Raw genomic sequence first — 26,955 nt, 5'->3', positions numbered from 1 at the left:
GTCAACCTTCAAAATTAAACACCATACCATACCATTTTATTTATAGAGCACTTAAAACAGCGACAAGGCCAAAAAAGTGCTGTACAGACAGAAAAACAGGCAACACACAAAGCAATATACAAAATGAAGTAAATCAGAATATAGACATAAAAACGTCGCAGACGTAACACACAAAAAAAATGTATCCAAACCACTAACTTTTGTAGTTCCCCTAAAGTCGCAGGTTCGTCTTTTTGCTAACTAGTAGCGTCCTATCACGATCTTAAAAAAAAAAAAAAAAAAAAAAAAAAGTTTTGCTGCTTTTTGTTCCTATCAAGTTGATTTAAATGTTGTGTGACCGTTAAAGCTGGTGTTGTGCCGGAGAACGCACCCCGAAGCGACTGGATCAAATCACTTCCGGTCAGCCTTCATAATTAAACTCGTTTAATTCAAACCGAGTCACAAAGTGCAACGGTGTCTAACACCCCCCCCCCCCCCCCCCACCCCCCACCCCAAAAAAGTTCAAATAAACATAATCACACTTGTAAATACATAAATGTTCTAAATTTAAACATACATTTTTAAAAGCTTCAGCTATATAGTTTTATTTACATTTTCATCTAATCAGTATAACTGTACTGCTTGTTTTATACTTTATTTTATGATTTATTTAATAGCCTTATATTTTTTATAACCATAGACACGAGAATTTTAAATTGTTACTTCATAACACAATTGTTATGCATTCTAATAAATATAAAAATCTATAGAGGGTCTTTAAATCCACATGATTTGAAAATGTTTGAGATTCTTCATATCTTTCATTTCAAGTTTCAGAACTAATTATACTGGGATTCGGTCCAAAGATTTGTCTCCTTTGGCCAAAACAAACGGTAAAAGCTGGTCTAGTTCCAGAAAGAAAAACAAATACAATTCAAAGAATGTATTTCCATACTTGTTTGTATAGTTATGATTGCGTTTTTTATGTCCCTGCAACAAGTTTGTTTAATGTGCACAAAAAGATGATTTCTGTGATGGCTGTAGAAAATCTCTTAAATATGCCTTTAATGATTCCCACGGTCTTTTGTCCAAACAAGAAAAAAAAATCAGTTTTTAATGGTATTGATCCCAGCTGTTATGTGGCTGTGAACAACCTTTAACCTTTGTTTTCTCAGATTTCCTGGGATTTTATTTAATCAGGAGAAACTGAGGCAAACAAGCGAAGAGAATTAAACCAGAACCATAAAGACTTCACTTTTGTGATTTTCTTAATTGGTATAAAAAGCTGCTCAAGCGGTGCTTCTCTCTGAGCTGCAAGACTGGGCACAGCTCACAGACTCTTCACATTGTAATGATTCCTGCTAATGTTTTGAATCTAAAACATAAAAATAAACATAATCACTTTGTTAAAAATAAAATCCTAAAATGTGGGTGTTTCCCCTGAATACAAACAGGAATCCTCGCCTTTCAGCCACTTTCCCAACAAGAACCTCCAGTTCAAGGCAGATGTTGAACTTTGACCTGTGTGATGTCACTGCCATTCAGTGTGACTTTATAAAAGATCTGAGAGGTTTTAGTTTTATTCATCCCTGTGGGGGCTGAAGAGTCCATCATGCGTTACAACAAGCTGTGCCTGTTGTTGCTGCTGAGCTGCTGCGCTGTGGCACGTAAGTCTGAGTTTATACAGTTTTAGAGAGGTTTGTTTGTACATTGGAACAGAAAATTAATGAGCAGTTTGACTAATAGTAACAAACGTGTTTAACCCTAATGAGCACTGATCAGACAAAAACACATGAAGGGGGATTAAAGGGAACAATATGAAGACAACAAGCCTGAAAATATAGATTTTATAATTTCTTAATCTGTGCTTTTTTTTTTTTGTAAATATTTAGATTTTGCTCGCCGATCCACTGAATCAAACTGTTCTCATTCATGCCACAAGTACAAGTTCTTAGTTATAATAAAAAAATAATTTGGAGCACATTTGTCTGATGTTGTTTTATTGTTTTAAAGAATGACTGCACATCCTGTTAGGTACTGTAATTTTCTTTAAAACAGTCCTGAATTTTGTTTACATTTTGTAACATATGTCTTCTCAGAACTCATTAAGGGTCAGCAGTTGAAAGTAAGCAGCGATAGTGTGTTTGTTTGTCTGCTGTGTTAGTAAAATATCTCTTGAGCCACTAAAACTCTCAGAAAGTAATCACTGGACGTGTATCTACAATGATTACCTTTAGAAGTTATCACCATTTTAGCAAATGTAGAAAACACAAAAATGGCTAAAAGTCCATTAGTTTTACAGACATTGAGCTAAAATTTAGCATGGTAGTAGCTGAGGGTCTTTAACAACAGATACTCTGAGAGACATTGAAGAAATGCAGTGGGTGATGTCTCTTCAAAGAATGCTAGGCCTTTAATTACCTTCTTATGTAACAAGACCTTGTCAACAATGTGCCAAACTTTAAAACTTATGTAAGCTCAAATGAAAAATATAAGTTCTTAAACTGAATTATTTATTTAACAGAAACTAAACCAACCAAATATAATGCATAAAAACACTTTGACACTTTCATTTCTGTTTATAACCAACAAACCTGTTTTTTGTTGCAGAGGATCACAAAGAAACATCATCATGCCAGTGTAAGTTTCCATCTGCACACCAGTTACCTTTGAGTTAAATGTTGGCTAATGAGCTTGTTGGGCAGATTTCACCCAACCTGGTGCTTTTCTGTAAAAAATAAACAATATTTTTAAAAACTGGACTCCATTTCTGTAACGGGGTTGTTGGTGCAAACAGACACATTGACCTGCTGACGGGTCGATGCTGCTCTCTGAACTGATGACCTGTTTTGCTGCAACAGCATCTGTTTCTAGTTTTTTTTTTAAAAAAAAGCTTATTTTGTCTGCTTCAAACTCCAGTTTTCGTCCACGGAGGAGTTCAAAGGTGGAAATCTGCCTTTAGAGTTCTGATGCAAGAGAAAAGCATGATCCTTCAGAAGCCTGAATAAGCTCTTATCAGCAAGAAGCGCACTAAAACATGTGATTTTATGCATTTGCAGTGGCATCCAGGTTTAAGCTTCATAAGAAATACATGTATCAGTACACAGCTGGGAGTCGGAACGGGGTTGTGGGCACAGCCAACCTACAAAACGGACCAAAAGTCTCCTGCCAGGTAACAACAAAAACCTATTTCTGTGTCCCACTTTGATCAGTAACACAACTCTTATCAGAACACCCCCGACTGTGCATCTGCTGTCATTTATCCGTAGGTAGAGATCGAAGTCCCCCAGATGTGCAAATTCATCATGCACACCAGAGGCTGCACTCTTAGTGAAGTGTCCGTCATGGACCCTGAGGGTCAGCCGGTCTACAAGCCGGTGCCTGGATCAGACGCCTTCAGAGCCAGCATGGAAAAGTCAGTGCTAAATGGGGTTCACGTGATTGTGAAACTTGTCTTTGAAGCAGCAAATTGTTTCAGCTTTGAGGACATTTTTACTGTATTTAATCCAATTCAGTTCAGTTTAGTGCCAAGATGGTGGAATTCAGCGCCAAGTCACAACAGAAATCATCTCAGGGCACAGGGTGACTTGTTCACTTTCACAGTCAGAGCTGCAATTAAGCTGCACATTAATAACAAAAGCATAAAGAATTTACTAAGTTTGTCAGAATCTGTGCTTTTTGTTAATTTTACATTGTAGTAGGTTGGCAGTAAAGAGTAACAGTCGGTAACAACTTCAGCTAGTGTTTTCCAACTGCAGTTGGTGCATCAAAAGCTGTATATTCCTGCCAACATTGTGCAATATATTTTTGGAACATATATCTGAGACACTGGAAGAATATGATTTCTCTGTCAGACTGGGAGGGAGAGAAATCATTAATCTTCACTTTGCCAATGACATAGATAGACCTTATAACTGGTTCTACCACTGTTCAAGCAAAGAACCTAGACTTTGTGAGTTGTAGTCATGGAGTGGACATTAGTCTTGGTGGAGGAAAAAAAAAACACCACAAGACTATGGTTTCTGGTAAACAGAAGCCTGTTATTCATTCAACCTTTATTTATACAAGGTAGTGTCATTGAGCCTCGTGGACTCCTTTACAAGATATAGTTAGGGAGACAGAACTCAATTACAGTAGATAAACAAGTCCTTTACCTCTGGTCTTTGTTCCGACCAGAGGCCAACTTAGTTATAAATGTCAAGACAAGGATTAGCAAAGCTGCCAGTGCTCAAGCAAGACTCAAACTTGTTTGGAAGGAGTGTTGATGGCTATCAAAGTTAGATGTTTACATGCATTTGTCTTGTCAGCCATGCTGCAGAAGCCTTGTCTCAGAACGTTGAGATAGAGACTAATATGCGCATCTGAAATGGCCAGCTGCTGATTCCTGCTTCAGGTCCACTGATCCTCCCACATTGCAAAAATAGAGTCCTCATTAGAGACCAAAACTCCTTCTTAATGCAGAACAAAGGTTGAATAGTGAAGGCCGAGGGAACTCTGTTGAATGTAATCTTTCAACGAAAAGCTGAATGAACCTGTAAAAGGAGAGCATCCCCCACATCGATGAGTAGATGGACAGGGCTTCCTTTCCATGTCTTCACCGGTCTTGCTGAGGATTGGCCAAGGCGTAGATTGCTGGTGAATGATTTTTATATTGCCCCCAAGATTAAGGGACTGATGATGCGGATGATTAGGTTTATTCACTTTTGGTTAGGCTTTATTTCCTGATTTGTCTTAAATCTTAAATCTTCCATCTTCATATGAAACACACAGAGCATAAATGAAGCAGTTCGTTTAGGTTCTTCCAAGATTTGTCTCCTAAATTGTGTGTTTCTTCATCCAGGACCCCTCTGAAGTTCCATGTGGATTCTGAGACGCGTGTGCAGGTTTATCCTGAAGCGGACGAGGCCGTGAACATCCTGAATATTAAGAGAGGGATTGTTTCTGCTTTCATGGTGCCCATTATGGAGAAAGACCAGAGCCGCCTCGTGGTTAGTGTATGTTTGATAAAGATAAGGGTTGAACTTGGTGGTGATGTAAGGTTTTCATATGGATAACCTTGTTTTTAGCAGTTTAACAGAAAACAATCATTTGTAGATAAATCACCCTTGGGATTTATTCTCTAACATGTTGAGATCCACGTGTTTTTTTTATTCCTTTTCAGAGCACGGTGCACGGCCGGTGTTTAACAAGTTTCACATTGAAGTCCACACAAAATGTCCCCACAGACATGACACTTTCCAGAGATCTGTCCCAGTGTGACCAGTTCTACAGCAGAATGCTGGTGAACAGCCCATTGGCTCTGCTGCAACAGCTGGTGAGCAACTTGACTATTTTATACTCGACAATGGACACTTTTCAGTGTTCTTACAGGATTTAAATTCACAAGCTAATATTATCACCATTCTAAAACAAAAAGACGTAAAACCTCAACAGTTTTCACGTTTGTTTTTAATAAGTTAGTTCATCCAACTTTACCTAGAAGGCTGTCTGGTTACCTGACACAAACACTCAGAATTCATTGAGACTGGAAAATTTGCCATTTTTCTTGCAATTTTGGGTCCGAGTTTCCAACAGCTCATATGATACTACATTAAAGTGTGAAAACCTGGTTATGGTTTGATGATGTCTCAAATGTCTAATCCCAGAATTTTAAACAAAACACACAGCCGAAGTTTAAAAAAAAAAGGTTTTTCAAACCGGTTACAAATAAGAAATAAAAAGGGATCTAAGAATGCAGCCCTGAGGAATCCCAAGTCAAAGTTGTTAAAGAAAAATATTCATCAGTTGAAAAAAACAAACAAACAAAAAAAGATTAAAAAGGGGAAATATTATTTTCTATGAAGGACTGCTGAACTTTGTTGAAGTCAAATTAACTTGTTAAAGCCTAAAGAAGCAGAACTCTAAAGTAGCAAAAAGCTAGTTAAAATCTAAAAGTAGCAAAAAAATAGCAAAACATTAAAATAAAAAAATGGTAGCTAGAAGATAAAAGGAAAAAACACTAGTGGACAGAAGTAAAAATGTACTTAAACAATTCTAGTATGAAAAGCTTAGCTACAGTAAATGGTAAATGGACTGGACTTATATAGCGCCTTTCTATCCAATCAAGAAGCTCTTTACACTACAATCTGTGCCCTCATTTACCCATTTATACAACACTGTCAATGATGACAACACATTTTACTTTACTTTACTTAAAAGTAGCATAAGGCTAACTAAAGTTGAAAAGTAAAAAAGGGGCTAGCTAAAACCTAAATGTTCTTTTGGTTGCTCCCCTCTGCAGAACTCGCCACATAGAGCAAATTGGTTTACAACTTTTGGCAATTGTTTTGCATCAACCTGGGCTCAAACCTACAACCTCAGGATTGCAAGACAGCAGCGAAATCAAATCACCAAGCTACCATGGGCCCCTAAAACCCAACAGTAGCAGAAATGTTGCTAAAAGTAGCAGAAAAATAACTACAAACTAAAAGTAGCTTAAGAAGTAGCTTTAGTAAACACTCTGAAGATGATTTCAGATAAAACAATGTTTCTGAAATAAGCTAAAAGATTTAAATGCATGTCTATGGGAATTTTATTTTAAATAAAGTTTAAATATTTTGAAAATCATAAAAGCTACATAAGCCAACTCTTTTAATTCAAGTGGAATGGTTAAAACGCTGGCTCCATTTTTGGTCACCTATGATCAAATTATGGTTTTGGTGAAATAAATGGGCTGCAGCTCATTAAGAAAGGATTTATCTTGTAAAATTAATACATTTACAGTTGGACTTTTTGTTCCCAGCACAACCCCATGTCCAAACTCATCACAAGCACTCAGAGCTGCAGCTACCAGTTCAACGACAAAGAAGCTCACATCATCTCAGCCACGTGCACAGAGAGACACAAATACCTGCCGTTTTCCCATGAGTGAGACCAAACCTGACAACTTTTTCACTGGATGTAAATAAACCTTTTAATCATAATCTTTCTCCGCCTCACAGGGGAAATGGACTCTCCTCTGTGGTGACCCAAGATCTCCGCTTTCAGAGCGAGAAAAGGAGCGATAACAGAATTTTTGGTGAGTGCTGGTTTTTGTTTAGTTGTGTGAAGCTTTTTGCTGCAGCTTCTGATTTGAAAAATGAACGCTCAGATGCAGAGCGCCACCAGGCCCGGCCTCTCCACTTCCAAGACCCTGAGGATAAAACTCCCGTCCAGACAAAGGATGCCGTTCTGAGCACCCTGCAGGAGCTGGTGGCGTTAGCAGGTTCGGATCAGAGCCAGAAGAGAACCAGCCTCTTCCACAAGCTGGTGTTGAGCATGCGAGCCCTCAGGAACGAGACCCTCAGCCAGGCGGTCGCTGAAATGGTCGACGTGTCCCGCTGGCTCACCTTCCAGGCCCTGTTCCAGTGTGGAACCCCGGAGTGCACCAGCGCCATCATGCAGGTCACGTGGACCATTGACGGGGTCGGGCTTGAGGTGGATGCTCTAGTTTATGGGCTGAGTCTGCAAGCGAGCCCAGATGCTTCACGTGTGCGAGACATGCTCAGCGTGGCTCAGTACAAACAGAGCAAAGCCATCATGTACGCGCTGGCAAACACCGTCAAGAAGTGAGTAAAGAGCCGTTTGTTCAGTTTGTCCACAAGAAACCACAGGAAATATCTTCAAATTAAAAAAAAAAAACCTAAAACACAGAAATACAGAAAACACTGAGGAAGAACAAAGAAACAACCCATTAACAGAAATTTCCTTTTTTTAAAATGAAAATGCTCTGTGATGCTGACTTATTATTTCCTGAAATAATTGAAATTGTGTTGCTAAGGTAAAAATTGCAACCCTAGTCGAAAGCTAAAAAAGCAAAAATAATTACTAAATAAAGCAAAATACTAGCTAAAAGAATCATATGGCTAGCTAAAGACCATCAAAACACTAAATGTAGCAAATGTTGATTAAAACTAGAAAATACTACCCATACCTAAATATAACAAAAGGCTATAGCTAAAAGCTAAATGTAGCACAAGGGTAACTAAAAGCCAAAAGTAGCAGAACCCTAGCTGAAAGCTAGTAAAAAATATTGCTAAATAGAGCAAAACACTAACTTAATGTTAAAAGAAACCAAAAGTTTGCTTGAAAAAAGCACCAACTTATTAAATGTAGCAAAATATTGACAGAAAGGCACAAAACATTAAAAATAGAGAAGAATAAATGAAAGTTAGTGTTGCAGAACACTAGCTGAAAGCTAAAAGAAAAATAAATGTTATATAGAGCAAAACACAAATGCTGAATAAAGGGAACGATTGTTAAAAATCTAAAGTACAAACTTGTTAAAAGTAGAAAAACATTAACTAAAAGGGGGAAAACACCACCTAAACTTAAACATAACCAAAGGCTAGCTATCCTGATGCATTCTCAACAATCCAATAAAAGGCTAGATAAATGAAGCTACAGTATAGGAATAACTATGAGCTAAAAGTAGCAATGGGTAGTGGAAGCACAAGATGGTGAAAGGGAATCTAAATGCTAAAAGTAAAAAGCAAGCTAAAAGCTAAAAGTAGCACAAAGAGACAAAATAAAGCATTATATGAAGAGAACAATGTTTTCTTGAAGGGATTGAAGAGATTGCAAATAATTTCTGTGGGGTAAATATCTGTAAACAAAGTCAAGTATTTTGAAAAGTATCAAAGTTATAAAACCAGAAATTGTAGCAATCATTTCCTGAATTAACATTTTGATTAGAAAACAGTAAAATAACATGGAAAAGCAGTTTAATTAAAAAAAAAAATTACAAAAAAAAAAATGAACAAAATATTATGAATGCTGAATCAGCATTTACTTAACTATAATCACTCATAACATCTTTGTTTCTTGACAGGTTCCATCAGGGTGAAGTTACTCCAGAGGTCACAGATGTTTCAGAGTTCATGGAGATGCTCCTAAACGACTGCTCAGAGGAAGTGCAGAACTCTGACTCGGTCTCCCCTCCTGATCCAAAGGAGGTGGCCTTCCTTGTACTGAGGGTATTGAAAACCACACAAACATCTCACAGACTTTTTAAGATCCCCCACCGTTTGTCAGAGCATCTCTCTGAAAGGCTTCTTTTCTCCAGGTTGAGATTGTTCTCTTTCCTCTCATCTCCAGGTTGTTGGAGTCATGGGGCGGGCCATGCAACACGTCAGTCCATCTCTCGTTTCTTCGGTTCTAAAATGCGCCAAGAAAACGGACATTCCTTTATCAAACCAAAAGGCGGCTATCCAAGCCTTTAGGCTGATGGACATTAATGATGAGGTGCATTCACACCACACCCCATGTGTCATACCTAAACTTTTTCACAACCCCAGTTCAGAACAAGTTAGGACAATGTGTAAAATGTAAATACTGTAAAAAAAAGAACAAATAATTTGTTAATCCTGTAAACCCATTCTTTATTTAAAACAGAACACAGTTGTACTATTTTCAGGGGGAAAAATAAAGTAATTTTAAATTGGATGGCACCAGAGCATTAAAAAAGGGTACAGGGGCATCAAAAGGCTGTAAAAGTAAGTTGTATGAATAAAAAACAGCTGAAGAAGCATTTAGCAAAGATGTGAGTTAATTGGCAATAGGGTCATAAGAGGACTGGCTGTAAAAATAGGATTTTAGAAGTAAAAATGGGCAAAAAACTGTTTAAAGATTGCAAAAATAGTTAAATCAAATGACGGAACGAGTGAAAAGGTAGTGATATATTGAACACTGGTATGAATTTTTAATTGAGATCTGAGTTTTTTGTTTTTATTTTCATTTGGTGGAGCGCAGATCAGGAACACGCTCATGGAGGTCTTCCAGGACCCCCAGAGTCCTGTGGAGAAACGTCTGGCAGCTTATCTGGTCTTGATGAAGAACCCAGATCAAACTTTAATTAGAGACATCGTAAACAGTCTGACGAATGAGAGGGAAGACCAGATAACGAACTTTGTGGTGTCACACCTGAAAAACCTCCACAGCTCTGATGATCAAACACTGGAGTGAGTAACCGACATCTCAAACAAGAGTTTTTTTTATTATTAAATGAAAGCAGCAATGTTCCTGCAGGATAAATTCATTGAAAAGATTCTTAAAGTTCAGTAAATGTTGTTTGTTTTTCCTCTAGAAAGCAAAATGAGTAAATTTGTGGTAAAACTTAAGCAGCTTGTTTTTTCCCCCGCAGACTCAAAGAGGCCATTAAGATGGTTCTGCAGACTACACCTAAAAACGGTGTCCTCGATGGTTTGTCACAAAATTACAGAATGAACTCTCCGCTGGGCTCGGTACAGAACAACATCATCTTCAACGACAGGAACACGATGCCAAAGGAGATGATGATGGAGGCCACGCTGGAGGCTTTTGACGTCGACTATGACATTTTTGAGGTCTGTTTCAGCAACAAATTTCTACACGTTGTGAGAATTGTATTTTTACAATCATTTAAACATCAATTTTTAAGGTTGGTGTTGAAGGGACAGGATTTGAACCAACAATCTATGGTCTTTTTGGGGAGAAGGGCTTTGTCCCTGAATCGGTCTCCAGACTCGTGAACTTGGCAGGCGACAGCGTGCCGATGTTCAGACAACTTCTGGACAGGATTTCCCCACGTCGAGACAGAACGAGGAGAGAGGTGATTTTTAGACTCTTTACCTCAGAGAAGTTCTTTCAAGTAGTTTAAAACATAAGCTGCTAAAACCTTTCCAGGTTCCCGAAGATCATCTGAAGGCGATCCGAAATGGTTTCCAGAAACTCCTCAACGACGTGCGATTCGCTCCAACTCCTGAAGCCACGGCTTATCTCCGGCTTCTAGGAGATGAAATAGGGTATGTGAAGATCAGCGAGATGAGACAAATGTTCGAGACTCTCTTCATGTACTACCATGCTTTCATCAGGGTCCTCCCTGCACAGGTTAGACATGTTCCAAAAATAATTTTTCAGTGTTGTCTTGAACATCTTTTAACTCCAAGTAATTGTTTTTCCCAAAAGGCCTTCTTTAAGCTGACATCCAGCACTGAGAATGAGGTCTTTTTCCATTACATCTTCATGGAGAACACCTTTTGTTTGCCCACTGCTTCTGGGTTTCCTCTCAGATTCTCCCTCTCAGGTGTGTTTGCACCTGGTGCCAAAGGAGGCCTGACTCCCTCAGCAATGGTAGGTTACCTCCTCGTTATTATCCATCATGGAAAGTACTGTGTGTGAAACCTTGTGATGTTGCATGCATAATGTTCACTACTGCTCTTTCTTCTTGCTGCAGACCGACTTGTCCTTCATGCCTTCAGTTGGGTTGGAATTCATCACCCAGATGGGTGTGCACATTCCAGATTATGTGGACGCAGGGATTGAGATGCACACTAACATGTACCATGAGAGCTCATTTAATGCTAAAATAACTGTGAACAGAAACCAGATTAAACTATCCGTTCCTGCTCCAGAGTCCAGCACTCAGCTGTTCAGCATCAGGTCAGCAGCTCGTCTGACAGATGATGTAAAACCCTCTCGGTCGTTGCTGTTCTGTTACTCATTTTCTTTCTTTTCTGTGTTTCTGGATGAAGCAACAAGCTGCTGTCTGTCTCATCTGGTCAAACTAACATAGTGCCATCCCTGGTGGAAGATCGGGTTGACTCAACCGACTGCCAGCCTCTGTTCAGAGGACTGAATCTGTGCACTATAGTGCGCTACTCCAATGCAACCTCTGTCAACCAGGCTCCATATTACCCCCTGACTGGAGAGACAAAGTGAGAAAAAAATGCACACAAAAAAGAAAACTTGAGTCAAAAGTTACTGATGGGTTTGAACTTGTTTAAATTGGAAATTTGGGTGGTAGTCAAAATATACAAGAAAAAGGTCATGAATTTAACAGACACACTAATGAAAACTTTTGTTTACATTAGGTTTGGGGTTGAAATCCAGCCCACAGGGACGGTTTCAGAGTACACCGCCACCATCACAGATGAAACACTCAGAGAGGGGAAGAAGGGTCGACACAAAGTCGAGTCTCTGAAGCTAACCCTGAGAGCAGAAGGTACAAATATAAGACAAGTTTGAATAGAAATGTGCAAAGGACAGTTTGGTTACATCATATAACCTTTTAGACATTTTCAACAAAAAGCTCAAAATCATTCTCAATATTTTCTGCAATGCTTTAGAGCAATGGTCTGCAACCTTTATAACCAAAAGAGCTGTTTTTGTCCTTTTGTTGACTAAATTAAATGTGTCCAGAGCCACAAAACCTGCTACAATTGTCATTATCAACTGGTGGCCCATGGGCCAATTTAAGTTTGTTAGAGAGGGCTTTTCTGGTCAGTAGGTGTGAAATTATAAAACTAAAAACATCTAATGATTTTTAACATTTATTAATGTTTTTACATTTTAAGACAAAATAAATGACTGGGTTCTTTCCATCCATCATCCATTGTCTTTACCCATTTCTTTTTTGGGGGTTGCAGAGGGTCACTGGTGCCCTATGTCCAAGTCGCAAGTCTATCACAGAAGACTGGATTCTTGTAAATTAAAAAAAATATATATATATTTATATTATTTTGCCAAATTTTTAAAAACTAAAACCATAAACTATGCAGGCTTATGTGATTTTATAATTGTGGAGTAATTGATAAGATAGAACTTTATTGATCCAACAGGAAATTGTTGTATTGTGTATTAACTTATTTTGTAGAAACAAAGCATAAATTTGAAGTATAATTTACTCTGTGTATTAGCACTATTAGTACTTATTACAGGAAAACTGCTAAAACTAGTGATTTTTTTTTTAAAAACATAAAATTCAGTTTTATGTTAGTTTTGGTCGAAGCTTGAAGGAGCCGCTGCGGAGGGACCAAAGAGCCGCATGTGGCCCCAGAGCCGCAGGTTGCAGACCCCTGGTTTAGAGTAAATGAACACAATGAAAACTGGATTACATCCAGCCATATAAGCTAGGTATATAAACAATCTATTTATTTGTGTTTTAGAGCTAGTTAAAATTTGAGAATGATTTTTATTCATATACATCAATATGATGATGGCAGAGCAAATTATACAGCACAAAATAAAAAATAAAGTTCTTGAATCAACCATAATCTTTTGGGAGGATGTTCCTAAAGCCTGTATTTCAGTTCAATTCAATTTAAACTCAGTTTATTTATATAGCACCATGTCACAACAGCAGTTGTCTCAGGTAACTGTACAAAAACATTTACATACATTATAAAAGCCAATTAGTAAAAGTTCTCTATCTAAGGAAGCAGCAGATTGTGTTGAATCTGTAATATAAGATGGAGCTAGGTTGTTGAGAGCTTTGTAGGTTAGAAGTAAGATTTTGAATTCTATTCTGGACTTGACAGGGATCCAATGGAGAGAAGCTAAAACTGGTGAAATGTGATCTCTCCTACCAACTCTCATTAATCTCACCAAGTTAAGGCAGTTGGTGACAAATTTTGACTGGAATTTCCAGGGGTTTCTAAAATATCTTGTAACATTTGCAAGTGGTCTCAGTTTCCTAGCAGGATTCTCGGGGCCTTGTTTTAGTGTTGCAAGAATTGTAAACATGCTCAAAGAGTTTGCATTTCAAATTTTCTCTTAAATTAAAATCAGAATTGTTGCAAGTATCTTGAACCCATCCTGAATCCTTCAGCTGTTCATTTTGGTGTTATGTCTTATCTTACTTTTTTTATTTTAATTTTGCTGTATCAGAATTAATAAATAACTAATAAGTTCCCAAAAAGAACTTGGAGATATTAGAAACATTTTTTTGTTGAAAAGGAATTTACAATAAAATGTTAAAAGGAATGTGTTGTAAGAACAAACATTGACCAATAAAAAACATGACATTTTGGATTTAAAATGTCTTGCTTTTATTTATTTGTATTTTTCAGCATTTAGCATTAGCATTTTTGTTTAAGCTCTGTCCAAACTTTTTTTTTTACTTGCATTTGCAAGTAATAATAAAGTTAAAGAAACTGATCTAAAAAGTCATTATCTAGTGATGTAACTGCTAAGAATTGTTTCTGGTATTATTACAGGGGAAGAATCAATGGCGGCCTTGGCATCTCTGAAATACAATCGCAACAAAAATCTAATCTTCTCTGAGATTATAATTCCTGATTATGATGTGGAGGCAAGCATAAACATGGCTTTAACCGACGGTGATCACAACGGAAAGAAGTCGCGAGGCTTCACCATTGATATCACCAACAAGAACGTCCCACAGCTGAGTCTAGTGGGACGAGCAAGGTAACTCATGAAACGTCCTGGAGTAATTAAACCGATCAGGGTCTGTAGTGTAAACCTACTAATTTTTTTTCATATTAGACATGACATGATGAGAGAGGCCATGCTGCAGCTCCAGATGGACATTCCTTTGCTGAAAAGTGAAGCATCCATCACTGCAGTCCTGAAAAATGATGAGAACGTGAAGCTGGACTTGGAGACAGTCGTCCACCTCCCGAAGACTTTGTACCAACAGAGAGTGTCTTTGAAACAAGGTAACTTTAAGTGGTATTATCGGAGCAGAAGATAAATGATCTTTGTGTTCGAGGATGGAATTTTTTCTTCGCAGATGATGACAAGTTGGAGTTGGAACTGAAAACAGACATGAATGCAGAGATAAAAGAAATGATGCCCAATGCAGAGGATTATTACAGGCAGATGCAACAACTCCTTGATGATTTTTTGGACCAAAGAGTGACAAAGACGGACATGAAACTGCGTCACATCGTCACCAAAGCAATTGAGGTCAAATCAGTATTGTCGTAATTTCTTTCAACATTTTGTTTCCTCAATTTGAGGTAGTCCCTCCAATCAGACAAATGTTAAGATTGATTTATTGGGATTGGGTCTTGGGATAATCTAACTTCTAGCAAAATTTTAATACTTTTGAAATATTAAAAATGAATCAAATTCCCCGACAATCTCCATTTGTTTGAGCCATCTGGAAAGATGTGCTGTAAAATATACATTACACTAAAATCCATCTCTGTACGTACATGATGGTAACAGCTTCAGGACAGATTTGATTACATTTTAAATTGTTGTTTTTTGTTCTTTGTGTCTCTCTGAAGGCAGGTGACATTTGGCTGGACAAACTGACAGCACGGTTCCCGTCCCTTGCAAACCTTCGCAGTAAGCGAAGCCGCTCGGACTTCACTTTGCCGCCTCTGCCTGAAAGACTGTTTTTGCAATCGTAAGTTTATAAAACAGAGCTTAGGCAAAAGTAAAATGCATCAAAATATAATAGAGCTGAAACAATTTGACGGCATCTCATGTAAATTTTTTACCTCAACAGTAACAGTTTGTTTCGATACCAGTTCAACATGGATAAGATGATCTTCCACCTTCCTCTCCCATTTGGAGGCAAAAAGTCAGAAGAACTGAACTTTCCAAAGACTTTGTCTGTTCCCATCATAGATCTTCCACAGATAGGGTTGAATATCCCAGCCAAGAAGTATGTGCTACCAACGTTCACTGTACCACCATCTGTAGACATCACTGTTCCGCTTCTTGGTCTGGCTGAAGCATCAACCAAGATCCACAGCAACTTCTATAATTGGGAAGGCTCAATCTCTGGGGGCAACAACACAATTGATGTTCCCAATTATGTTGTGCAGTACAAGGCCGTGGCTCAGTCACCTTTAAGTCTGCTATCATACAAATTTGAAGGTAAACAACCCAAACATGTTCTAATAATACTTTTATTTTAGGTTACTTACACTTCTGTTTGAAAAGATGAAATCTGGAGTAGGCAGTTTGAGAAACAGCCCTTTCATTTTACCTTTCTCTGTTTCTAGGGGCTGGGATGATATCAGGAACAGCCGATGACCATCTCAAATATATTTTGAATAGTTCTTTCAGTCACATCCTCATTGACACAAGCTTCAGTGTCTTAGAAACCTTAAGGGTGGCAAACAAACTTAATGCAAAAGCCAATTACAAGATGGAGGCCTCCAGTATATTAGGTCTTCATGCTTTTCTCTATTATTCTGCTCAGTCAACTTCCACTCTGGATTCTGATGAAGTCTTAGGAGATGGAACTGTAGATGGACTACTAAAGCTAGGTTCATTCAACACCACCGCCTCATACACACACAACTACAACCTCCGTCCACTGGATCGAGAAGGAAGAGGAGAGTCCACCTTACGCTTTGAGTCACCCTTCATCCAGTTTCAGAACATGATCCAAGGCGTTTATGCAAACTCTGAGTTAAACATCATCTCCAAAACCAGTGCCCAGAAAGACATTTTCAAGCACATGGCAGAACTCAAGTACAAAGACACACAACTGACCCTGAAGTGCAAAGCTGTTGGTTCAGCAATGGGAAAATTCCTCAACAACCATGTTGAGCTTGGTATATCAAACGATATGTCCATCTTCAGAATTGAATCACAGGTTGATGATGACACAAGCAGAATTTACTCACTCATAACTGGATCTCTTAATTCAAATGAGCTTGAGGTGAACTCTGAGGGTTCCCTCATCTTTGACGCGGGCCGTGGATTACATAAAGCTTCTGTAAGAGTTGGAAAAGGTGGTGTAATCTTTGGTGGAATGAATAGCATTCAGTGCAGCCCTGTGACCGTGGAGAATATCTTTAATGGTGTCATCGATTTTAACGGAGCTTCCATTTCTTCAACTACCAAAGCGATGGCTGAGGAAAGTAGAGGAGAGCTGAATGTTGAGGGTAAAATCACATCTTCAGAGGCCTCTTTGGATGGTGTATTTAAGGGCCATGCATACGATGCATCCACAACAAACAGCATGAATGTCATACTGAACAGAAGAGCTCTGACTTTTTCTGGAAATACAAAGGGAACATTGAGACAGTTGAAAACTGAAAACAGCTATACACTGACCCTAACTTTGTGGACAATCACCCTCCGCGCCAAGACAGACACCTCTACCTGTGAAGATGTTTACTACAGACAAAACACAAAGGTTGATGTAAAGCCATTTGTTTTGGGGTTCAACATAACTAGTGACCTCAAATTTTATGACCTGAGGTTGAATAAAGAAAGTCTTGGGAAGCTTGAGCCAGTAAAGTTGGACCTCAGTGGAAGTTTGAGGGGAGCTTACAGAGAAGAACACAACATTGACCATACCTATGAACTCGCCTATAAGGATTTATCTGGGTCAATGAAATACAGCACATCTGGAAACATAATGGATGCAAAGTTGAGTCAAAACTGTGAGCTTGAGTTTGCAGGATTTTCTTTGACGTCAAAGTGTGAGGCGCAATTAAATTCTGAACCTCTGCGCTTTGACGGCACATTGCGCACCATAGCGCTGCCGTTCAGTGTGAGCATTGATGCTTTGGTTAACAGCGATGGAAAGATAAATCTATACGGAAAGCACGCTGGACAACTCTACAGCAAGTTGTTGTTTAAAGCTGCACCCTTGGCTCTTGCATACTCACATGACAGCCAAGTATCAACCACTCATCGCCTTCGAAAGGGGGCATGCTCCACAAGTTTAGGCAACAAATTTGAAGGTCTCCTGACTCCAAATGACCAATCTCTGGACTGGAAAGTAAACTCCAAACTGAACAACCATGCTTACGAGCAGGATGTCACAGCTTACAATAATCATGAGAGGGTTGGTGTTGAGTTTTCAGGAGGACTCCTAACAGATTTCCTCAGTAGACATAAAAGATCAAGACCAGAAACACAAATGTTTAGTGTGGCTGGTTTTCTAAAGTACGACAAGAACAGTGACTGCTCCATAATTGAAATCCCATTCATTGAAAGCTTCCCTGCTGCTTTTGAAAGGCTAAAAAACATACTCATACAAGGCTTAGAGTCCCTACAACAGTTCATAACAAGTTTAAATATAAATGAGCTCATTGCTGACTTCAGAGCTAGCTTAGATCGGCTACCAATGCATGTGAAGAACTTTATGCGAAAAATGGACTTGGAGAACAAAGTGACTCAAGTCAAAGAAAAACTTGACTATTTGATTAACGAGTTTTCCGTAACAATGGAAGACTTAGAGGATGCAACAAGCAGTCTTAAACAAAATTTGGAAAAAAACGTAATGGACATAATCACTAAAGTTAGAAATTTTATCTTTGAAATTGAGGAGTTTGTCAAAGAAGGACGTCTCACAGATAAGATAGAAAGTGTAATTTCACACATTGGAGATCAGCTTCAGGCTTTTGATGAAAAATATGAAATTAAGAAATCCTTTGTCAAAGCACTTAATGTCATTGAAGATATTATTGGACAAATAGATCTGCAAAAACTTGGGGAAAGCAGTGCCGCGTTTCTGCAAGTGCTTGATTCTAAATACGGAATCATGGAGACGATCAAAGAAAAACTGTCGGAACTGAAACACTTTCTTGAGGACTTCAACATGGCTAACTTCTTAGAAGGTGTAAAAAATTACCTTCTTTCTACTGACTGGGCTTCTTTCATTGAGCAGTTTACATATCAAATCCCAGCTTTGGAAATAGCAAAAGTGATGGAATCAATGAACGAAGTAATCGTCAACTGGATAGATGAGTATGAAATCCCCAACAAACTAAATGCAGTGTATTCCTACTTCAGGGATATAATTGTGAAATATGAGCTGAACAACATTTTCAAAGATTTAATGGATCAGGTAGTGATTCTTGTAAAACAATGGAAAATTGAAGAAATGGTGAAGTCAGTTGGAGAGGCTCTAAAATCTATCAAATTTGAAATTCTTCATAATAAAATTATGGACTTTCTGTACAGTGTGACAAGCACGCTTAGAGAAACTGACTTTAATCAAAGCATCAATGACCTTAATGAACACATCTCTTCAATACTTGAGACGTTGAAGGACTTTGATTATGACGAATTTGTCGATAAGACAAACATGAAAATTGTTGAGATAGCAAATTATGTTAATGAAGAAATAAAAAAATATGAGATTGTAAAAAAGACTGAGGCTCTCAGACAGTTTTTAAGAGAGATCCAGACTTCCATTTACACATATCTGGATGAACTCAAAAACACGAAGGTGGCTGATGCTTTAAAGAGACTGAAAAATGTGATTGACACTGCTTTTTACAATGACATGAAACTGAAAGTGCAGGATATTCTTGAGGACATGAGGCAAAGAATTCTTGACATGGATATTAGAGAGGAAATTTACATCTATCTCCAGAGAGCCAGTGAATCCTACAAAAACATGGTTATTTTCTTTTCTGCACAGTTTAATGGACTGATGGAGTGGATCAAAAACATGACTAATGACAAGGAGGTCTTTAACCAGGTGAAGCAAGCTGTAGATGGAGTTCTGGACCGACTGAAAAGAGCCAAGGTTGAAGTCCCGACATTTGCTGTCCCTCTTACTGACCTTGTCATACCAGGGTTCACTGTCAACATTAACAAACTGCAGGAAATCAGCATTCCAGTTCAAATATTATTTCCAGAAATCACCATCCTTGGAACATACACAATCCCTGCCTTCACTATAGACTTCACTGAGGTCAAGGCTAAGATAGTCGCAATCATAGATGACATCCGAGCGTTTGAGATCCATGCGCCTGATCCGGAGGACATTTTTGGTGACCTGAAAGTCCTCTACCTATCTGACCTGCCAGACCTCACCTTCCCAGAAATTATTCTTTCAGCGATCAGATTTCCTGCGCTGAGCATCCCCAAATCAAAACTGGAAGACTTTGAAATCACGATGCTTACCATTCCAGACATTAAATTACCCAAGATTCCCAGTGACATCTGTATCCCAGTTTTTGGTAAACTCCATGGAGAATTTAGCATTACTTCCCCACACTATACTCTTGTAACTACAGCAAAAATGGAGAACTCAACTTCTACTTTGAAAAATCCACAGTTTACAGCCACGGTTACGTCTCGTGCACGGTCACCCTTTGAGATCCTGGAGCATGCATTTGAAGCCACTGCTCGGCTGGAGGCTCCCAGAATGAAGAAGCTGCAATTCACAGAAACCATGAAGGCGACACATATGGCCTTCTCGGTTGACCACGAAGGCTCTCTGACACTCACTGGATCTTCAGCTGAGGCTTCTGCTAAGACTACCACCAAGGCCACAACCCAAATGTACACAGCTGATCTGACCAATACTGTGGCTCTTTCATTAAAGGGTGGAATATATACAGTGATAGACACAACCTACAACCACAACCTGGTCATCCTGTCAAAAGAAATATCAAGTCAGGCATCAATGAAACAAAGCATAGCAGCTAGAATGGTATCTGGTGCCATTACTGTGACGGGTGAAACAAGTAGTAATGGACAGTGGTCAATTCAAAACTTCTCTGATGAAGGTACGCACAAAAGCAATCTAGAGTTCAATGTTGATTTCAGCAGTGCAAAGCTGAGATATGAAGGAGAAACAGACTGTAAGACCCTAAAATCGAGGCAAACACTGACTGCCGAGTCTGTGATCTTAAGTCACATCATTGTAGAAGCTAGATGTGAAGTTGAATCTTCGTCTGTCAAGAAGAGTGTTACGGTTTTAAATGGAGAAGCTCATTTTGGGGACTTGAAAGTGTCACTGACAGCCTTTCATGATGCTGAATTCATGGGAGTTCTGATAGGAACCATGTCCAATTTGTTGGAGTTCAAGGCCCATCCATTTGAGATTGTTATTGATGTTAAGAACAAAGTAAACTCAAAAGTCTTCTTACCCCTAAAACTTACTGGTAAGGTTGATCTCCAGCATGATTATGGTGTTGCACTAAACTCTGAGAAACAACTGGCATTTTGGTTTGCTTTGGCAAGGTTCAATCAGTACAAGTACAGTCATAACTTTACAGCAGAAAACAATGAAAAAGACATGTACTCCCAATTTTTAGCTGATGGAGAAGCTAATTTGGACTTTTTGACAGTTCCTCTTTCAGTCCCAAAAATGACTGTACCCTGTCTCAAAATAGAAACCCCTGAGGTCAGAGACTTTTCCCTGTGGGAAGATGCTGGCCTGAAATCATTGCTTCTCAACCCTCAACAGTCATTTGACATGAACCTGAAGCTTCAATACCACAAGAACCCTGACATACACAGCTTTAAATTGCACCTCGAACCAATCTACAACTCAATCAGTGACAATGCCAAAACCATTCAGAGTCAGTTTGAAGCATACAGAGACAAAGTAGTTACCTACCTGAAGGAGTCATACAATGAGGCAAAGTTACAGTACATTAAACACAAAATTGACACTTCTAGCCTGCCTCCAAGAATCTTCAGAGTTCCTGGATACAAAATACCAATACTTAACATACAAGTCTCTGCTTTCAGTGCAGAGATGCCAGCCTTTAGTTATTTTGTCCCCAAAGAGGTCAGCACACCAAGCTTCAGAGTTCCAGCACTGGGTTTCTTTGTACCATCTTACATACTTGTACTGCCATCTCCTAAATTCCCTGTAATCCATGTGCCAGAGACTCTAAGTGAAATAACGCTACCATCTTTTACTCTACCAGCTGTTCAGGACAGCATTGTGATCCCAGCTATGGGCAACATAACCTGTGACTTCTCCTTCAAATCTACCATAATCACTGTTAATGCTAACGCAGGCCTTTACAATCAGTCAGACGTTGTTGCTCGGTTTGGTGCTTTGTCAGTGTCTGTGTTTGACATTTTGAATGGGAAGCTTGATGGCACCACTAGTATGACAAGGACAAGGGGATTAAAACTGGCGTCCTCTGTGTCTCTAGAGCACAGTAATGTAGAAGCCAACCATGAATGTTCTATTAGCCTCACCAAGAGAATAATGGAAGCTTCTGTGACCAACACTGTGAAAATTAATTCACCACTTCTCCAAATGGAAGTCAATCAAGAGCTCACCGGAAATTCAAAGACCAAGCCACATGCGTCATTTAAGAAAACCTTTATGTACATGTTTGATATTCCACAGATTGCATCTGTTGGCAAAGGAAACTTTGACATGAACTGGGAACTGGAAGCGCTTTCCCCTTCTTTGTTGCTGGATACTTCTACCTTAGGCAAGTCTGACATAACAGTGGGCAGTTTAAATTTTGTTGGAGATTTGGAAAATAAGAAAAATGTCTACATCAGTGCCAATAACCTGCGTACAACTACCAGCACAGCCTTGAACTTAAAACTAGATAAACAGGACAAACAAAAACGAAGCTTGCCCAACAAACTCTTCTCGTTTGGTCTGACCAATGATCTAGCTCTTGATGCTTCCTTGCGGCGTGTTTTTGCAACACTTGATTATATCAGCAACAACAATGTTAATTTGGAATCTTTCGACACAAGTGGAAACCACATTGTCAAGGGAGAAATAGATTTTGTTCCTTTGACAAGCTTCAAGACATCACTGGACACCGATGTGAGTCAGTTGACTAGTTTGGGTCGTGCTGGGCTTGTTCAGAGCATCAACCTGGCCATCAGCTCTGAGAAACAGTCCTTCACCTGGAGCAGAAAGGAACAGCTGTCATCTCTCATTCATGTTTGTGATTTAATGGTTTTCAACGATGAATCTGAAGCAGCTGTGAAACTGACTGAATCAGTGGAGGGTCACCTGGCATTCTTGAAAACAGTCAAACTTCCTGTTTATCAAAGAACCCTGTGGGATGTGCTCAAATTTGACGAAGTCACAAACATCAATAGCTTCCAATTCTTAAACATCTCTTCCAGTCTTATGTACACCAAGAGCTTGGACAGCTACGAGTTCCATATACCATCTAAAGTATTTGAAAATGGTGTCATGATTAGCGTCCCAGAGATCAGAATTCCATTGGGATCTTGGGTAAAAGAAATTCCTCAATCTGTCAGGAACATCGATATGAGATTCGAAAGTGTTAAAGTCCCGGATCATCTAACCATTCCCCCTGTGCTCTCAGTCCCGGCTTTTGGTGTTCCATTTACCAACTTGCATGTAGAACCATTTGTGATTGATCCCAAGAACCTTAACATCCCTAAACTAATCACCACCAAGGCTTTCGACATCATGCTGCCCAGCTTGCCCATAATGTCTGTGCCGAGTTACGACATCAACATGGAGTATCTTCAGGGTAATATGTTGGTCAGGATTCCAGAACATGAGATCTCTGTGTCTTCCTTTGCTCTGCCCAAATCATTCACCATCGGAGACTACACCATCAGCCTGGATGACCTCACGAGTCAGATTTCAAATTTTCAACTTCCAACCATTGTAATCCCAAAACAAAAGGTTGAAATCCCTGAAATCACCCTACATCTGCCTTCAAGTGTGGTCATCCCAACTTTTGGGGCCCTCAGTGCTTCTCTAAACATTTCCTCCAATATTTATAACGTGTCATCGACTGCCTCAGTAAATAGGGAGGGCACTGACCTTATGACGTCACTCAACTCCAGCTGTGCCTCAACAATGGTCTTTTTGAAATATGATCTCACTGGTAAGACATCCTCCACTTGATCTGCATTGATTTTTACACTGAAAATGTCTAAAATTATTATTTAATTTTCCTCTCATGTTTCCTCAGCTAGTGCAATGGTTAGCTATGATAAAGGAACAACTAATTTGAACGGGATGGGCAAGTTGATCCACAGTGACATCAATGTAAATTGGCTACATGTTTTGGCACAGCCCCTTCGGTAAGAGTTCATTCTGTATTTGTATTTTACATCATAATGAATAATTCAGACACTGTGAAATAATGTTTTGTGAATGAGTTATAAACAGTTAATGTTAATTATTGTAGATAGCTCTTTAAATGACCCCAGAGAAATCTCGTGAGATTGATGAGCTAACGACTAGCTTGAGTGGGTTCAAGAAAATGGTAGATTACTGCCGCCACAAAACGGCTCCAGCCTCTTCACAGCATATGATATTTTATAAATCTTTACATATAATTTTTGCATTATATGAATATTAACAGAATTTTCTGATTATGACTGGATTGTAGGCCCCATGTTTTGCCTGTAACAATATTACAGTTTGATGGTTTTGACTTCAAGATGCAGCAAAAATCTAACACTAAATCTTATTCTAAATGCTAAATCTAATTTTTAAAATTTTCAGAGCTAAGCGTCAAATCTCTCGAGGCGACTCAGTGAGCCAGTGAGTCTGCTTTTGCTTCTCTGCTTATTGGCCAAAGTTCTCAACACAGTTCAAACTAATGTGCATCAAAACAATGTCACTTACGACAATTTACTTTTTTGAAGGGAATCTCGTCACACTCTGAATATTGACGTCAGCAGTCGAACATTTGCCGATGCGAACTTTCGATTTGCTTCAAGAAAAGACGGCATCACTGCATCTGTGTCGTCTCCGTCGGCTGGTTTCCTCGGACTGCATCTCCAGAGAAGATCTCCATCACAGCTTCATGGGAAATTGTTCGGCCGTTACCTGGTGAGACCGTTTTTCTTGCGTTAGTTTTCTCTTCTTGTCACCAGAGTAAATGTTTTACTCTGGACTTGGTGTGGAACGTGTTGGGTTTGCAAAATTTTTACTCAATCCTAAATATGTGAATGAAATTCCTGAACCTATACGATGCACATGAGGTCTTGGAGATAAAACCTCTGAAATTTTATTTCAGCACCAAAATCAGCGTCAAATCTGTGAACTTTTTTTCCTCTTTCATCTTCAGTCCTCTCCTGAGAAAGATACCAACGCTTTCACTGCAAAGGCCTCCCTGAGGAACGCAAACAAGCTGGTCCTGCAGACGTCGTGGAACTGGGACTTCTTCGGTGACGTGATCGAGGGCTTAAAGAACCGGATTCCTGAGATGACTAACGCTCTCCTGAAGTTTATTAACAAATATCACAGCTCACACTTTGGATTCGATCTGAACCGAGGTGGTGTAAAACTGAAGAACGCCGTTTCTAACCTGATAGAGACGGTTCATGGCGGGGTTTCGGTTTTGTTTACCACACTGCAGGATTTAATCCAAACCTTCGCCGATCAGGGAAAAGACACGTACACAAAGGTTTCTGACAGCTTGATGTCCACGGACTTGCAGGAATTTTCAGACACAATGGTCCTGGAGTTTACAACTTCTTTTAGAAACATCCAGAACAGAATTGAAGTCTTGTTAGAACGTGTCATTGAGTTTTTGGAGAATAAAAAGTTCACACTACCTGGATCAGAGAGGGAGCTTTCCATCGTAGAGATAATCCAGGAAGCTCATCAGTCTGCGTCAGAAGCCTTTGACGGGGCAAGTCTGCAGTTTTTTAGACTCTTGGAGAAGATTTCTGCATACATAAGGAGCATCGAGTTCATCGTACCTGGAACTGATGTTCTTGTTAATGGACATGAGCTCATGGACAACCTGACTGCTGAAATAAATGCAGCAAATTATCATCTAAGGTCTTATTTGAGAGATAAAGTAGACTTGCAGATAATTGCTGAAAATGCAGAAAGTCTCCTCACCTACCTGAAAGCTCAAAACACTGAGCTTTCTCCTCAGGTCGATGCCATGTTTTCTGAAATCCTTCGGTCTTCAAAGCAGACCACAGACAAAGCTCAGAAATACGCAGCTGAGTGTAAAACCCTCCTGAAACTGAAGCTTCACGAGGCTTCTGGCGTTTTACGTATGGAGAGAGTAAACAGCGGCACCCAGCAGTTTATCAGCGTTTTACAGTCAAATATCTCAGAAGCACTCACTGAAAGTGTGGATCTAATGAGAAAGACGTCTCAGAACACGGCCCCGTACGTCAGAGTAGGTAAAGAAAAGGTGGACGTTGAGATTCCCTTACCTTTCCAGTGGAAATCCTTCAACGAATGGCCGACTCGGATCTGATGGTGAAACCTTTCTTTTGGCTAAATGGGTGCGAACAATGTTTTTGCCAAGAAAAAATAGATGATTAATACAATTATGACCTGCTGATTAAGTGACTGTTTGTTGGTGATAAAACAGAAAATCTTTGGAGTTTCATGATAGAATAAAGGGAAATGTTAGTTTTACTGCAGTGAGTCAAGTCGGGATGGACGGAGTGATGAAGATCAGATTGTTCAGCTTCTTCCTCATTCACTCCAATATGTAGGTTCTGAGCAGCTATAGAAATTAGTTCAAGCTTTCTTGAGTTCTGGCACTGATACAGCTATGCAGAAACTTTTAGGATTTTAAAAATGAGCCAGATTTGGAGTTAAGTTATAATTCATGAATTATTCAGAAGTAAAAAAAAAAAAAACCTAACTTTTTGCATGTTTAGCCACATAAATAAATAAAATTTAAAGTCTAAATTCTGACTGAAAATAGGTGAAACGGTAAACTAAACCTCTACATGTGTTACACCGATGACAGCCAGCTTAATGTAGGTCAGTCATATGACTCATGCTTTGTTTACATTGAATGTGAACCCACATTTCAGAAGAAATGCTGGAACAAACTCTTTCAGACTACACCGTTTGATATAGTTCAAATTAACCTTTTTCATGTTTGTTTTCAAAGTTTGCAATAAAAACTGTTAAATGTTTTCTACAGAATCATGAAGTTTATTCCATCTGAGCTCTAGATGAAATCACACTGTTGTCCATTATTTGCAGGACAGTATAGCAGCATTGCTCTAATTAAATGTTACGTTGTGATCTTTTTTTTTTTAATGTAAAGATAAGCTAAACGTTTGCACATAATGGCAAATTTCAAGCAACAGTTTGCTGCTTTGATGCAAGATATTCAAAGAAATCTAGCTTTCTTTGTGTCAATGTAACTTCATAAATAGTTTCATAGAAATATGTCAAAAATGTTTTTACATAAGCAGAAATAATTTGACATAAATCTAGTTTTATTAATAATTTGTGTTTGAGAGAAATTGTGGACTGAATTGCTAAAAATTTGTGCTCCAACTTATTTTGGCAGGGAATGTCCAAAAAGCCTTTTTTTTTTTTTACCTAAAAACAAGATTAAAAAGCAATTAAAAAAGGTTTAAATAAATCTGAATTCATTATGTATTCCTGTTTGTATTTGATCTGGTTGAGGACTTGGATCGGACCAAAGCTGTATGCGCCAAAGAAACATGCGTGTTTAAGTTTGATTGAATACTTTAAATATAACATTTTGGCCAAAAGTGTTACTTTAAATGCAAAATGTCTAAATGTCATAACGATACATCTTGCACTGC

General features: G+C 38.9%; 1 protein-coding gene across 1 annotated transcript; it reads left to right on the top strand.

Annotated features, from left to right (window-relative positions):
- Positions 1–1,578: 1,578 nt before the first annotated feature.
- apoba (apolipoprotein Ba) lies at positions 1,579–26,137 on the top strand. The gene is made up of 29 exons (XM_037695504.1): positions 1,579–1,646; positions 2,590–2,619; positions 3,039–3,151; positions 3,249–3,394; positions 4,820–4,967; positions 5,141–5,293; positions 6,761–6,885; positions 6,960–7,036; positions 7,109–7,565; positions 8,828–8,972; positions 9,094–9,240; positions 9,748–9,956; positions 10,139–10,340; positions 10,415–10,585; positions 10,660–10,863; positions 10,942–11,106; positions 11,210–11,415; positions 11,508–11,690; positions 11,847–11,977; positions 13,971–14,181; positions 14,260–14,432; positions 14,507–14,682; positions 15,009–15,130; positions 15,233–15,606; positions 15,735–23,288; positions 23,376–23,487; positions 23,915–23,953; positions 24,058–24,244; positions 24,483–26,137. Exons 1-29 carry the CDS (start codon positions 1,592–1,594, stop codon positions 25,632–25,634), a joined length of 13,167 nt encoding a protein of 4,388 aa, XP_037551432.1. The 5' UTR covers positions 1,579–1,591; the 3' UTR covers positions 25,635–26,137.
- The last annotated feature ends 818 nt before the right edge of the window (positions 26,138–26,955 follow it).

This window comes from Nematolebias whitei, chromosome 21, assembly GCF_014905685.2.
Source record: "Nematolebias whitei isolate Nwh7 chromosome 21, NemWhi1, whole genome shotgun sequence".
Taxonomy (NCBI): domain Eukaryota; kingdom Metazoa; phylum Chordata; class Actinopteri; order Cyprinodontiformes; family Rivulidae; genus Nematolebias; species Nematolebias whitei.
Note: the sequence above shows the minus strand (reverse complement) of the source record. Positions and strands in the feature narration are given on the sequence as shown.

Excerpts from the sequence above, each read along its gene's own strand:
- apoba (XM_037695504.1), top strand. The coding sequence starts at position 1,592 with ATGCGTTACAACAAGCTGTGCCTGTTGTTGCTGCTGAGCTGCTGCGCT. Across the intron at positions 10,586-10,659 it reads GAGACAGAACGAGGAGAGAG|GTTCCCGAAGATCATCTGAA; the intron begins GTGATTTTTAGA and ends AAACCTTTCCAG. Across the intron at positions 15,131-15,232 it reads GAAAGACTGTTTTTGCAATC|TAACAGTTTGTTTCGATACC; the intron begins GTAAGTTTATAA and ends TTACCTCAACAG.